The following is a 15,323-nucleotide window of genomic DNA, read 5'->3' as shown; positions in this document are numbered from 1 at the left end:
TAGGGCTCACTCTCTCCCCATTGTACCAGTCAGCCCCTGGCAGAAGGCTACACAAAGGCACATAAACGGCACATACCCTCTTCCTGAGGAACTTCCTATGGAGAAGAGGACCTGTGTGTAGAGTCAGATAGCCCTAGGGGTGGCTGGCTCCAGTCCTATCAGAGAGGGTTTGCAACTGTTGCACCTTGGCAATCTTGGTGTCTTCAACTGAAAACTGGTTGATGCCTGTCACAGGGCTCTAGGAAGAGACCACACATAAAGAGGCAAGTCATAGTATCAATAAATATCGGGTCCCTTCCACATGTACATAAAAGATTCAGGAATGTGGGCACACAGGCATACCGACATGAATTTATAATAGCATACCAGAGAATATTTGCAGAGAGGTGTCCTAATGAACAATTATATAGGGATTTTTCCAGCCCAAGTGAAAGAGAATGGGGGTGGGTGAATAAAGTCCCCACCTGCGCAGATTTTCGACTTGAGCATAGAATCTGGTCAATAAAAGTCAAGGGAAGTCAGTCTCCCACCCCAATACACACACACACACACACACACACACACACACACACACACACACACACACATGAATGCACCCAAGCATGCACACCTGCCCACATACACACCCAGGAAGGACTCAGCCTGTGGGCCCAAGGGTCTCTCCTCAACGGGGCCATCCTGACTTTAGAGCAGGGCCCATTAGAGTTAGGAGCCAGACGAGAAAGGAAAGGGACCTTGGGGACAAGCCAGTGTGGACACAAGGCTATGCCTTAGGCAGTAGGGGGAGACCCTGCTGAAAGAGGCTGGAAGACTGAGAGGTGGCCAGCTGTCAGGGAAGTGTCCTTTGTTTCTGGTACCTCAGTAGGCCCTTGTGAGCCACTGGGCAATAATGCTGAGCCCCCTTGCTGGTTAGCTCTCCTACTTCCTGTGCCTGATGTCCATTCGCGCACTCTTCCCCCTCCCTCTTCCCCCTCCCTCTTCCCCCTCCCTCTTCCCCCTCCCTCTTCCCCCTCCCTCTTCCCCCACCCCTGTTCCTATTCAGTCAGTTTTACATCTTCCTCTATCATTTTCTTCTTCTTGAGACAGGGTCTCCCCGATGTAGCCCAGGCTGGCCTAAAACTTACCAGTTAGACCAGGCTAGCCTCAATCTGTCAATCTTCCTACCCCCCAGTGCTAGGAATACAGGTGTATACCATTACATTCCATTGTCTCCACTGTTGCATACTGGCTCCTCTAAGTCTGCTGGACACATCAACCTCATGCTGTAACCAGTGTGTTCTCGTTCTCTCTCTCTCTCTCTCTCTCTCTCTCTCTCTCTCTCTCTCTCTCTCTCATTTTTCTTTACTCTTACCACATACAACAAATGTGCTGTTTCTAATAGCTTCTCTTGCCTCACAGACATCATCCCTATAACATAGGCACTGGTCAGTTTAGCCTGCTTAATGCTGAGTTCCCAGAATGCTTTTTGCGGGGGCTGGAAAGATGGCTCGGCTATTAAAAACTAGGCTCGAAACCAAAAAAAAAAAAACAAAAAACAAAAAAACAAAAAAACAAAAAACAAAAAAACAAAAAAACCAGAGGAAGCCCTGGCTTTCTAGCAGAAATCTTCACCTTTGTTAGTCCAAGTGGGGGACTCAGGTCTAAGCTGATACAGAGAGGGATTTTGCCTTGAGGCTTGAGGTAGAGAGGGCCGAATCTGGGTCAGTAGAAAAGGAAATCTGATAAACTTATTCAGACTCTGCCACTCCTCCCTCCCTCTCTACTCCCTTTCTGCCTCCCAAGTAATTTGTATCTTCAATCTGAGTCAGGGAATGACCTGAGTTTAGGTTCAGTAGCGGAGCTGGTCCATTTAGTTCTACAGCTCCGAGGAGCCTCGAGACACACTGGACGCTGATGGAGAGTACTAAGAAGGCGTTTTATCTAGCCTTTTTTGCTTACTGGATGGGATCCCAAGGCCTGGAGTAGGAAGGTGCCTTTGCTCAGGTAAGAAGAAAGATTAGTCGGTGCTCAACCCTAGTAGCAGGCTACTATGTGGCCTGTAGTCCCTGCAGCAGCTGACTGAGGCTGTGTAGTCAGTCACGCTGGTGTGAACACAGCAAGCGCTCCAAGAGGAACGGAAGCCGCCTTCTGAGAATATTGACATTGTCACTATTCCAGCTGGGAAAACTTTACCCCAAGTTAGGCCAACATCTACATTTCTTCTTTTGAGGTCTCCCAGGCCTGTTTCTCCTTTGAGCTCCTCTTCCTTCTCCCGGCAGCCTCCCTGACTCATACACAGAACACACACAGCTTGCATATTGTTGCAGTCACCTTGCAAAAGCTGAAGGGATTTCATGGAAGGTTTCATTGAAACGTCAAGACGGGCGTCAAGACGGACGGCATCACTCATGAACCAAGAGAGCGTGAAAGGTTCAGTTGTTTACATAATGTCAGCCTCTGAGGTCAGCAGCTCCCAAATGGCTTGAGAGGCAGGAAGGAGGGTACCGAAGATTTTCACTGTGGTTGGGGGTGGTGGTGAGGGTTCACCCAGGGAGGGGCTCTGGGACTCTCCTTCCCTCAGACAATGAAGAGAGTCCCATCTGTTCGCGTGGGCTTGTCCAGGTGTGAGCTATCAGGAACAAAAACAGGGAGGGGCTTAAAGGCTGCATGAACACATCAAAAGCTGAGCCTAGGCCCTTAATTTTATACACATCCGGTTCTAGGCTGATCCATTCTCCATGAGGAAGAGCTGACAATGTAGAGGCAACTGGAGAGATGAGATGAGGCCCCTGAGATAAAATGTGCAGGAACAGTGAGTTTCAGCCCTACGGCATGCACAGAACTGAGAGTCCTCTCTGCAGATCTCCAGCCTAGACCCAGGCAGCTCTTGTCTCCCTCCACCCCAGTCCATCCCCCATAGGTCTGCCTGACACTTCCCACATTCCTCAGCTAGGTCTGTCTTCTACTGCTCTCCCAGCTCCTGCTCCCACATTCCCTCTGGACACTCCTATAGACTGGAAATGCCATCCCTCATCCCTTTCCTGCTCCTGGTCCCCAGATCGGACATGCTGGTCCTTCCTGTTTGGGATGGTTTACTAGATAAGGCCTGGCATGGAGCCCATCTGTCAGCATCACATGACTCAAAGCTATTTCGGGCAGGACCCTTGCCTATACCAAGTGTCCACCCTGGCCCTCCTGGCTCTGGCTATCAATACTCCTCCAGGAAAATAGCCAAGAACCAAGGGAGCTATCTAGAGCCAATGCAGTGGCTCAACTTCCATCTAGCTTCCTGTTCCTTGACCCCAGATGTCTTTGGTAGCTCTAGCCCACAATTCAAACCATGAGAGAGACTGAATGGCCCCGGAAGTCATAGCTCAGACTAATACTGTTTCAAGGGCAGCCAGGGACAAGTGTCTGCTCCCAAACGCCACAGAGAAAACTATTATCTCAGCTGCTCTTGTTTAGGTATGTCTGTCTGTCTGAACAACATCTGCCTGGAGTTCATCTCTTAAGGACATAGCTGTGGTCATTGTCTCCAGTCCCTGCTCTGCCTTACTCTCTTCCCACGAGCTGTATGACTTTGGACATCCAAGTATAACTCCTGAAGTGCTGCTCCCTCGTGAGGCAAACGAGGCCGATGGTCCTGACTTTCAGAGGGAGCCTAGAAAGATGAAGTGAACTGCACAGTAAATGATTTATAAGCCGTGAGCCAGGCTCCTGAGGTCACTCCCCAGGCCCCAATCCTGATGTCATGCTCCTAACAGTACCTGGTTAAGGATGCTCGCCACTCAAAAGCTAATACTCTGAGGCTAGCCTGAGCTACATGGCAGAAGTCATACCAGGCTGGCAGAGGTTGATGACCTGAGTTTGACCTCAGAACTCCTGTAAAAGTGGAAGGAAGAACTACCTATCCCCAGGAGGTTGTCCTGATTTCCACATACAGACTTGAAGCACGTTCTATATGCTGAGTGAGTGATCTATGGCTTACATCTCTGGGATTTTTGGTGTATTTGCCCCCCCTTCCTGGCCCAGAACATTGCAATTCACTTTATCTCCTGGGACTGATTCCTGTATGTTCCTAAAACAGCTTCTTATCAGGGGCTAAACAGCCCAGTCGTGAATATGCGTAGTTCCTACTGCAAAGACAAGGGAACAGGTTTACAAAGGACATCAGATCTTCTGGTATCTGCAAAGCTGTAGATTGTTTTGCAGTTCCCATTTTCACTATTTAGGTGGGGCATCTAGTTAGAACCCACTTTGCCAGAAGGGAAGTAGTAAGTAATGGCCGAGGATACTCCCGTAGGGGAGGCTCTGTCACCTCAAGTCTCAACAAAATTTGATTTGTCCTAAGTGTTAGTCATTAGCATAGTGGTTAAGAAGGGTTCTGGGATTAGATACTGTGCTATTAGAATCCCTAACTTCCCTGAGCCTTGGTGTTCTCATCTTAGAGGAGGGTTAACACCTCGATGACTGGTGTGAGGTAAGGATTTGATAACGGTAGAGTATGTCTTCCGGCCATTCACCTCTGCTTCCCCATCCTTTTGTTTTTGTTTTTTTTTTTTGTTTTTTTTTTTTGTTTTTCTTTTTTTTTTCCGGAGCTGGGGACCGAACCCAGGGCCTTGCGCTTCCTAGGCAAGCGCTCTACCACTGAGCTAAATCCCCAACCCCTTCCCCATCCTTTTAACTCCGGACTCATCTGGGCTGCTCCTGCACCAGTGTGGCTGCATGGGGCTGCAAAGATTTTAAACTTACTTTATGCCGGAAGAGCTGCTCCCCCTGGTCCCTTCAAGGCTGCATCTGATGTAGGGACAGCCCTGCTCCCATATGTAAACAGAATAACAGGTACAGCCATGGATTTACATAGTGGTGGCAAGGACAAACTTTCCATAATTGTCATTGGCAAAAGGACAGCAAGGTCTCTAAGAGCTGCACCTTCGAATGCAGCTTCAATCCTCCGCGTGGAAGCAATCTTACCTTCTAAGGTCCTCTGTATAGATAGGGAATCAGACCCAGATCGCACTGGCTTCTCAAACACCAGAGCAGAATCCCATTGGATGGGTCCATTTTTGCCCTATTTTCAGCTTTCTCTTTTCCTTACTGTATGTATATGACTGGTGATTGTGTGTGTGTGTGTGTGTGTGTGTGTGTGTGTGTGTGTGTGTGTGAATAGAGACTTGTATATATGTATATTACCTTGGAAAAGTTGTATTTGTAAAGCAGTTAGCATAGTGTCTGCTGCATATGCTGTTCTTGCTTAATTATAAAAACACAGAAAAAGGTGCTCAGGGAAAATGAGTCTTTGTTCTGCATTAGAGGAAATCTGACTAAGAAAAAAAAAATTCCGTAATGATCTCGTTGAGTTCCCTTTCAGTTTCTTTCCCTGATAGTGAGATCTTTGAGCCTACCCCGCCTGTCTCCACCCCTTCACCTGGTATCACAACCGTGAGAGTTGAGATCCCATTCACTGCTTTTAGAGACAAAGATTGCCCTTTGCCAATTACAATTGCTGATGGGCTGTCATCAGCACCGCTATTTATCTGTCTGGCTCTGCGGAGGAGCCGCTTCCAGCTGGGATCAGGATGAGAGGAGGCGGGTGGACAGGAGAAATACTCCTTCATACAATGACATAACATTGAGGTCACTTAGAACGAAGAAGTTTAGTCCGGAGACCCACAGTCACCTCTTTAGCGACTCGCAGTGCTGGGGAGGTCCGCATTCCAGGCAGCCGAACGCAGACGATCATTCCCCCCCGAAGAGCCAATGCCTGGTATGCCCAGCCGGGACAGCGGTGCTGGCGGTGCCTAGAACGGCCTTTCTAGTTGCAGCCTCCGCGGAGCGCCAGGCAAATCCCACCTCTGGCCCCGCCCGTCCAATCCGTCTTGTGCTGAAGGCGACGTTCCTAGGAAGAAGCTTGCTGCTAGACCGGGGAAATCCAGGCTTTAAGGGTTCCCGACAGGTGTCTGAGAGAGAGGGCGGAGTCGCGATAGGAATGATGGAGAGGGAGGGGCAGCGCTGCCCCTTTAAGAGGCGGCGGCCGAGCGGGGACCTTTTCTCTTTCCCCGGAAGGAAAGCGGAGCCCGGGCTGGGCGCGCAAGGTGGGGAGGTGCGGGGCTAGGCGGTGGGGAGGCGGGGCGCGCGCCGGGGAGGATCCCTCCCTCCTGCCTTCCTAGCGATCGCGGATTTGCCTTTCTAGATCCTCCACCTAGCCGAGATCTAAAGAGCTAACACCTCCAAGGGGGCGCGGCCCGGACCATCTAGGGTGCAGGGTGCCCGGAGCCCGGATCGGTGACCGGTCCATCGGACCAACCGGAGAGTAGATACACGGATCTGGAAAAAAGACTGGAGAAGCACCAACCCGGAGCAGACGTGAGACTGACCTGGACTAGGGCAAAAAAATTGCCGGAGTCCCGGCGCAGCGGCTCTGCGGGCTCGGGTGTCCTCTGGCGGCGCCTGGAGCAGGTGAACCGTTCATCACTTCCCGGTGCTGAGCCCTCTAGCGATTTCGCCGGGCTCGGTTCAGCCCGGCCCGCAGCCATGGGCCCTGGCCCGCGCCGCGTGCCCCGCGACCCTGGCTGGATGCTCCGCGCCCTGGCTTTGATGGTGGCGGCTAGTGGCCGGGTCGCCTTCGCTTTCAACCTGGACACCAAATTCCTGGTGGTGAAGGAGGCGGTGAACCCTGGTAGCCTCTTTGGCTACTCCGTCGCCCTCCATCGGCAGACTGAGCGACAGCAGCGCTACCTGTAAGTGAGCCTTGAGGCGGTGAGGTGGGGTGCAGAGAGAAGGGTATGTGCGCGGATACCTGACCTAAGCTGAAATGGAGTCCTGGGCCCGCCGATTTCCAGGCCTGCTGTTGCTGGCCTTTCCTTGTGAGCCAGGATTAAGAGGGCGGGTACGACGGCAGCCCTCCGATTGTGGGGCTTGGCGGCAAGTGGAGGATGGGGGGCGGGGGGAGTAATCATGGCAAGTGCTGACCTGGCCAGAACCTGTCTAGACGCGGCCGCTCCACGCTTCAGACATCTTCGGAAGTAGGGTCTTTGTTACCCAGCACCCTGAGAATCCAGTACTTAACATTAGCTTCTTTCCTGGGCTGGGAGAACGTTGTACATTAAACACCTATTACATCTCTCTTCCCCTCCTCCCGTAGAGAACCCGAGAATGTATGCGTTCAAGCCCCTATTAGCCCTCTCATTTAGTCTGTGGCCAGAGCAGCCACGCCCTCTGCAGAACCAGGCTGGACCACACTTCTCAAGGGTTTGGCATTGGAGAATGAGGTGATGAAGAGGCTGGGCGTTCGGAGCTGTCCAGAGGCTCCCTCTGACCCCTAGAGGGACGGACAGTAGAAGACAGAGGAGGCGCTGTCCTAAGCCTCCGAGGCCAGAGCCCACCGGAAGCGGTGGGGTCCTCCCACCAGTCATCTCCCTGCATTCCACGGATTCATGTTGAATCAGCAGCCCCGAGTGTGTTTGTTTTGGTTTGAAGAGGGAAATGGTGTTTTCTCTTTTCTTCTGCTCTTCCTTGCAACAGCTGCAAGAAGCTCAGAGAGCCAGGCAGAGTGGAGGAGGGGAGGAGATTGCATCCAGTCACCTGCCCCTCCCTAGGCACACTCATGCCCAACCGGTCATGTCCAGGTGTCTGAGGTTTCTCTGCATGGGTTCTGTGTGCTGAGGTAGGCTTGCTGAGGGAAGAGGGTGATCAGAGGAGGCAAAACGACCTCGGGAGGGCCAGTGATGATCATATAAGACCCTCCTACCTTTTTGAGCTGGGTGGCCTGGCAAGGCGTTTACTCCTACCTGGCCTCTGACAGTTACTAAATCAGAAGACACTGTCAAGGTAAAAATATCGAAACCTCTCCCTAGGCTGGCTGGAGCCTGTAGAAACTTGAGGAAGTTTGGAATGTTCAAAGTCCAACTCCACTTCTGTCTTTGCCTCTGCCCTGCTGGCCCAGCCCCTGTCTGTACTGGCCACCTGGACTTAGTCTCTACCCTACCTGGCCCCTGCCGAAGAAGAAGGTGGATCAACCACACCCTTCCTGCCCTGGCCAGGCAGATTTAACCTTCTACCGTTCTGAGGCCCTCTGGTAATAGATAGTGGCTACAGCAATGCCGTTGGTTGCCTCCCCTAGCCCAGTACAGAGTTTTCAGATGTTCTGATGTTGAATGTGCATGGTGGGAACTGACACAGTAGAAGAAATTCTGCAACCCCTCTCCCTCTGCTCTGTGACCTTGAGGGCGATATTGCCCTCTCAGGGGCCAGTTTCCCCCTGGATGCGGTTGTACCTGGGTCTGTATTCGCTCTCTTATCTCTGCTGGCCTCTGAGAGGCACCTTGGCTTTGTAGAGAGAGAAGCTGAGTGTTCCAGTACCACTGCCGTGTCTTGCCTCTGGTTCTAACTCCTGGGCCTTAGTTTCCCTGGTCCTGGAGAACACACCTTCTTAGAGTTAGAAATACGTTAGTGTGATGGTGTGTCTAGAATGGTTCTGGTGTGTCCAGTCCCCCGGTGGACACCAGTAGGCTCTGGGGCTGAGACTGGGTGGAGGTGTACTTCTTGAACCTACAGGTCCTCCCCAAGTTGGCCATGGGAAAGGCTTCTGTTTTCCTCTCCAGGCAGCTGCAGAGAAGGCCGAAACTCACGGATCTCTGAGAGCAGGTGGTTCTGGCCAGATGGGTCTTCTCTGTCTTTGTCCAGAGCTGCTTCTGTGTCTTGGTTCTGTCTTCATCTTACTGAGTTCAGCTCTCCGTCCTTTTGGGAAGGAAGCAGCTGGGATTCACTGTAGCCAGCTGTGTAGCCAGATGTGAACAGCTGCCTGTGTTCGAGGGAACCAATACGTCAAACTGCAACTTCAGATTCTGTCATCCTCTAAGGCTCCTTGGAAGAGTGCGGTGGGTGGCTCCAGTCCTTTGGGGTCTGCCAGCTTTCAGAGAGCCCTATTTGCACAATCATGGGTTTGTGCATAGTCCCTGGGAGATCAGGGAGGAGAAAGCATAGCTTCTATGTTCTCAAAGAGTTTGGTCCAGAAGTGATTAAAAGTCCCAGATAGACTCTTTATCTCTATCCTGGGGTACCCCACCCATGACCCAGGTTTGCAGAACTCAGTATCTATCTGATAGTAAGAATCCGGGGCAGTCAGGTGGTAGTAGTGTATGACGTTAACCCCAGCGCTCCGGAGGTAGGAGGATCTCTGTGACTTTGAGGTCAGCCTGCTCTACAGAGTGAGTTCCAGGACAACCAGGGCTACACAGAGAAATCCTATCTTAAAAACAAAACAAAACAAAACAAAACAACAACAAAAAACAAAAGCCAAAGTTACCTTCCAAATCAAAAACAAAAGGCAAAAAGCACCCCTCCCCGAAATGGATAGAGCATTCACTTCGGATCTGCAAGTCAGTCAGTCAGTCAGTCAGCCAGTCAGTCAGTCTGTCTGTCTGTCTGTCTGAGACATGATCTCTTATTTAGTTCTGGCTATCCTTGAACTCGATTTGTAGACCATGCTGGCCTCGAACTCAAAGGGATCTACCTGCCTTCCTCTACCTTCCAAGCTATGGTTAAAACCTTGTGCCATCCTGTCTGGGTCACTATTGTTACATAACCCTCCTCCCCCTTAGAGGGAAAAGAGCTGCTCATTTGGGGGGTGCTAAATGACCCTTCATGCACCTGCTCTGTTATTCCCTCTTGCTCTGGCCTGACCCCATTGGCTGGGTCTGGAGATGCCTTTGGGCTCCCCTCCCTTTCACTATTGGAAGTGAGGGTGTCTGGGAAACCTGGGAGGGAGCGGCTCCTGGAAATGAGGTCATGCCTGAGGTAGGCAGGAGCCAGGCTCACCTGCTGTGCTCTCTTGAAACCTGCTCCCTGGGCAGGGCGGGTTCCTGGCAGCCTCTGTGGCTCGTGCCAGTAGAAATGGCACAGCAGCTGTGGCTGTGGGCACAAGGCCTGAATGTGGCTTATCCTTATCTGCTGGCTTTCTCACAGTGGCCATTCTAGACCAAAGGACTTTAAGATGGGAGGGTGGGAGAGGAGGGCCGATCTTGCAGAAGAAGAAGCAGCAAAGAGGGCTTGGCATCCAGTGGGGTACACCACAACTCAAGAGAGGAAGGCAGGAGGGTTGGTAGCTTGATGATAGCCCAGACTATATAGTAAGACCCTGTCCATTGCAGTAAAGGGACTGAGGTTAGACAATTCAAAAGGGTCAAATATGCAATACCTACTGAAAACCCAGGGAGGGGAGAAATGAAAAAATCCGCTTTATCCTTTTTCTCTTAAGGTCCTGCCAAGACATTCTAGTTTTCATCTTTCTCATTCTCCCTCCAGCTCATAGCTCTAGTTCTAGGGCTGAGTCACCAGGGGAGAGGGGGCTGGGTGGGCAGCATGAGGAGGGGGGGGAGCAGCAGTTTCAGCCACCATAGGAGAGCCTCTGGGGAGGTGGCTAAATCAGGCAGCCTGGCATAGAGCTGGCATCCAAGAACTGACGTCCCTCCTACTCACGTGGAGCTCCCTTCACCTTCCCTCCTACTCCCACGCCTGTGTCAGAGGCGAACAGAAACCAAGACCCCACAGAAGTCCCTGGGGGCTCCCCCAGATCTCCCCATAGGTGCCACCCCACTCCTCCCTAAGAGGAGGTTGAATCAGATAGACTTCCTTTGAGCACCACCCCACTCCCTGAATCCCGAGGGCCTCTTCCTCTTCGGGGTGAGCCAGCCTGGTGCCCTGAGCTCTCTTGGGTCCCGCTCACCAGCCTTCTCAGATAATGGTGTTTTCTGTGCAGTTATTCTATTAGTTTTGAACTGCTCGGGAGGAGTGGAGGTATAGAGGCCTGGGCGTTGAGAAGAGCCCCACTCCTTGCTCTTGGAGCTCAGGGGCTCCCCTGAGGCCAGGAGGGGCTTTCTAGTTGGAGCCAGATGAAAGGGTGAAGAGGCGGTTGGTGATAGCTCTTGGTCTTCCATTTCACCTATCCATCTCTTCCTGGGGTGCTCACTGCTCCCCCCAGCCCAGCTTGACTCCAGAAGAAGGAGGTCCTATCTCCTGAGAGCTCTGTTTAGGCCACTTACCTTTGCCCCCTCTGACTGTGGCTGGGAGGTGGGTTCAGTGGTGGTCTGGGAGAAGTCTGTTTTTAAATTTTGTTGTTGTTGTTGTTTTGGTCTGGACCCAAATAGCAGTCCATAGCACTTTACGTTTCAATTTACGCACTACATAGGTTTGCTCCTGTCTAGGGAGCCCCTAACCTTGACCTTACACATACCTGGCTTTGGCAGGGAGAATGTGAACCCTAGCCTCCGAACCCCCATCCTTCATCTGTGTGCAGGCATCTGGCTGTAGACCACTGCATCCTGGGCTGGGAGCCAGAGGGCCTTAAAGGGCCTCTGAGTGGGCCAAATAGGAGCTAAAAATACTCCCAAGGGTGTGGGGGAGCTCCCGTTGGAATCTCGGGAGGGAGGAGCCTAGGGATTAGGGAATCAGCCTGTCCCCGGTCTCCCGTGGGCACAAGGCTGGCACCACACAAGAACAGGAATTCGAAGATTGTATAGAGTCTTACTCCAATCCAGCCACGGTGCTTGGCGCTGCCTGTTCCATACCTCAGACAGACCTGAGAGGCATGGAGACCTTGCTCCTCAGACACCTCCCGCTAGACAAGTTAGGCTGGACAGGCTTCATCCACTGAGGCCTACAGGCTCTTTAAGCTTTGTAGGAGACCCTAGCTCCAGCCAACTGAGTTTCTTTCAGACCTATCCCTCCCCTCCTCCACTGACAGCCTGCTATCCTCAGGATGTGGAAGTCCTACTTCTGTTCAGCCCTCATTCCTTCTAAACAAAGAAGTGGTCTGTCCTTTTCTCTGTGTGTCAGGTTCCCTAACCCACAGTATTGGAATTCCTGGGTCCCTGGAGAGTCTGGAGTCAAGCTCCGGCCAGCGCTGGTACAAGAAGCCAGAGCCACAGAGCTCATGCACACCTTGGCTTCTTAGTCAGAGAGCCCTTTTGCAGGAACCCATCCGTTCCCCACCAAACCCTGGGATAGGAAGTTCGTCTGGGGCTCCCATTTCATAGATAAGTCTCACAGGGAGAAGAGATCACTTAGAAGCAGGGCCCTCGCTCAGACTGAGGCGTTGATTTCCCATAGGCCCTTTCTTCTTTCCTTTGTCAATTATGCCAGGGGGTGGGTGTGCCCTGTGTCGAGCCAGGGTGGTCAGGCAGATACCCTCCCTAGCTTTAACAGAAGTTGGCTAGTGGTCTGGCTGTTATACCTCTTTCCTTACCCCTCCCTATGGTGATCAGAACACTACTCTGTTTGAGGAAGCTTTGTCCCTGCCCTGAGGAAGAGCAACCACTGACAGTGATGTCTGAGTTGCCTATGTGAGATACAGGTCCGGTCCACCCACTTCCTAGTACCTCCAGGCAATGCATTCCTGACTCCTTGTAGGTGGAGGTACCCCAAGCCCCAGCATGCCTGGGCTCTGCCCTGCCTACTCCCTGCAGCCCTCACTCCCAGGTTCAAAGCAGGGCTGCAGGCACAGCCATTGCTCAGCACTTCCAGACTGGCCTGAGGCCTGGAGCCTGGGAGGCTCCAGCCAGTGTTGCTGGGCTAAACAGGGGGGCACCTGGGAATTACTGCTACCCAGGTCGTACAGTGTGAGTTTGTGGGAAGGTGGCCGAGGCCACATTGTAAGAAGAATATAGATAGGGAGAAGATACAAGAAAAAAACTTGGTTCTAAAGCTGGACTGCCCCAGCTACTATGCACATAGCCTGTGGTAGTTGGAGATTTTCTTTTATAAATACCCAGGGATTGTCTGAGAGGATTTCAGGACCGATACCCTGTCTGCCCTGCCTAAGTCACCCTTTCCGTGTGGCTAGCCAGGGTCCTAGCCCCCTTGTGGGAATTTCTTGGCGTCCCTAAAGATGGATTCTGAGGACAAAGTGACAGATAGCTCTTGTCCACTCCCACCACTGGAACTCTGTTCTTGGGCCACACTGGTATCCAGTCCCACCCCATACCGGTGAGCTTGTCTCAAGGTGGGGGTGCGGCAAGTGGAGGCATCACTCATCACACCTGGAAATCTGCACCTCCCAGAGCTACGTGCTTGATAGTTTCAAGAAGAGAGGTGCAGGCTTCCAACAACCTACATGTTTCTACACAGCTTCTCTCTTCTGCCTTCTCCCATGCCCCTAGCACTCCAACCCATAAATGCCATTCCTTCACAACTCCCTTTACTTCTGAGGTCAAAGGAGTCCTTCAAAAACTCAGATCTGGGGCTGGGAATGTACCTCATCTGTAGTGCTTATTCGGGAAGCTCTGGATTAAATTCCTAGCGCCATGTAAAACCGGGCATGGCGGTACATACCTGAAAATCCAACGTTCAAAGGGTGGACACAGGAGGATCAGAAGTCCGAGGTCATCTCTGGTTGGATAGGGAGTATTCTAGCCTGGACTACGTGAGATCCTGTCTCAAAAAGAGAATGAAATAAAGAAAAACAAACAGATCTGATCTTGTCGCTGCCTTGCCTGGTGTCCCTCTGTGGTTCATCTAAGGCCTTTGTCCTGGCTTGTATGCCTCCCCCAATATTCTTCCTGGGTTCTGGTTGTCCAGAGGGCTGGTGCCTGAATCACTGGCTTGCTCATGCTTCCTGGCCCTTGTACATATTGTACCCTTGTCTCTGGTGCCCTGCCCCCTTTTTTCATTGGGTGACCCCTGGCCATTGTCCTTATACTGAGGCCAGGGCACCTTGCGTACAGACTTTAATGCTTTCCCTGCGAGAGCCTTACCAAGTATGTGTTTTCTGGTCCACTTTCCTCTGGGGTAGGCTCATCTGGAAGATAGAGCCAAGGTTTATTGATGTCCTGGCCCCAGAACATGGTATAGAGTCCATGCCCAGAGATTGCTGATTTGCAAGCTGGACCAGAGGGAGGCTTGTAAAGTCAGGCTGACCCACCCACCTTCCTTTCCCAGCCTTCTGGCCGGTGCACCCCGAGACCTCGCAGTGGATGATGACTACACCAACCGGACTGGTGCTGTGTACCTGTGTCCCCTCACTGCCCTCAAGAACGATTGTGAACGCATGGACATTTCAGAGAAGAGTAAGAAGAGGCTGTGGGCAGAGCTAAGTCAGGAGCCTGGCAGAGGGAGCCCAAAGAGGAGATATGAGGAGGCTAGCTTGTTAGCAAGGCAACCCTTGAAGCTAAGGCGAAAAGAGGGTGAGATCAAGGCTAGCCTGGGCTACATAGTGAGTTCCAGAATAGAATGGAGACCCTGGCTAAAAACAAGACAAAAAGCAAAGCTGGTTTGTTTCTTGTCAATCTGGGAAGATGAGCAGGAAAAAGGGGAAGGTCGTACAGTGTGAGCTCAGAGTGGTGACAGGACAGAGGAGGGAGAGCTGCTGCCCTCAGGAGGCTTTGGACGCCGTGATATGGAATGAGGGACCTGAGCTCATGATCCCACCCATTCTTGCAGGTGACCCTGACCATCACATTATTGAGGACATGTGGCTTGGAGTGACTGTGGCCAGCCAGGGCCCTGCAGGTAGAGTCCTGGTAAGTGAACATTTAGCATCATCTTCCCAGAGCCGGAGAGGACCAGCAGAAGATGGCAGGGGATCCTCTGTGGTGGCTGGGGACTCTGCAAATGTCCACTTCTGTGGTCTCATGTCTTTACAGGTCTCTGTTCCCTGATCCCTGCACTCTGGGGAGAGGGCTGTCAGGCCCTCTCCCAAGGCTGGCCATGGCATGGGTCCTGTGTGACCATCCGTGGGAAAGAGCAGAGAGAACTTGGAGGGGGAAAGGGCAGGGAGTGCCCCAGGCAATCGGGTGCTGGCAGGCGCTCCTTCCTGGGAGGCAGGCTGCCGGAAGAGGCACAGCCCTGATGGCCCTGGCTCGCCCTGGAACTGATTTGAGTGCCACTCCCTGCTGTCAATTGTCACCTTCTGCTGCTGACAGTTCTTCACTGTCCTCTCTTGGGACCTCGATTTCTGTGTCCTGGACAGACATTATTCAGGTTTATGTAAAATTTACATAGAGCAAAAAGGGCAGATCTTTAACTTCTATGAGCTCTGATCCATGAGAAGCCTATGTCAGTAATACCCATGAAACAGAGCACACTTACATTACTCGAGAAAATTCTCTGTGCCACCTCTGAGCAGTCACCACTCCTATAATCGTCGCTGCTGTGATTTCTGTCCCTGAGAACGCTATTGTAGCTTTAGGTTGTCAATCATTTCATTAGCCTACCCTTTTGTACCCCCTGTGGTTTGTGGGGTGTGCCTAGAAGTTTAAGTGATTGTGGACTCTAGGATTAGCTGCTTAACCACCTTTCCTCAGTCAACAAATACTTAGCTAGGACCTACCGTGTTCCAAGGACCAGGA

At 52.0% G+C, this 15,323-nt stretch overlaps 1 protein-coding gene and 1 long non-coding RNA gene across 4 annotated transcripts in view; one reads left to right on the top strand and one right to left on the bottom strand.

Moving 5' to 3' along the window:
* Positions 1 to 1,896: 1,896 nt before the first annotated feature.
* LOC102546327 (uncharacterized) lies at positions 1,897 to 5,798 on the bottom strand. The gene is made up of 2 exons (XR_594869.4): positions 5,660 to 5,798; positions 1,897 to 2,608 (listed from the first exon to the last, which is right to left on the bottom strand). It is a non-coding gene; the product is annotated as an uncharacterized LOC102546327 (long non-coding RNA).
* Itga3 (integrin subunit alpha 3) overlaps positions 2,441 to 15,323 on the top strand; it is a 35,551-nt gene continuing 22,668 nt past the window's right edge. For 2 of the 3 annotated variants that reach the window (NM_001372214.1, NM_001108292.2), the window contains exons 1-3: positions 6,088 to 6,719; positions 13,915 to 14,042; positions 14,416 to 14,495. In NM_001372214.1, the coding sequence (NP_001359143.1) occupies positions 6,514 to 6,719; positions 13,915 to 14,042; positions 14,416 to 14,495 (414 nt within the window). In that variant the 5' untranslated portion in view covers positions 6,088 to 6,513. The other variant, XM_008768184.4, reaches the window with a different exon arrangement.

Source organism: Rattus norvegicus, chromosome 10 (genome assembly GCF_036323735.1).
Source record: "Rattus norvegicus strain BN/NHsdMcwi chromosome 10, GRCr8, whole genome shotgun sequence".
Taxonomy (NCBI): Eukaryota; Metazoa; Chordata; class Mammalia; order Rodentia; family Muridae; genus Rattus; species Rattus norvegicus.
Note: the sequence above shows the minus strand (reverse complement) of the source record. Positions and strands in the feature narration are given on the sequence as shown.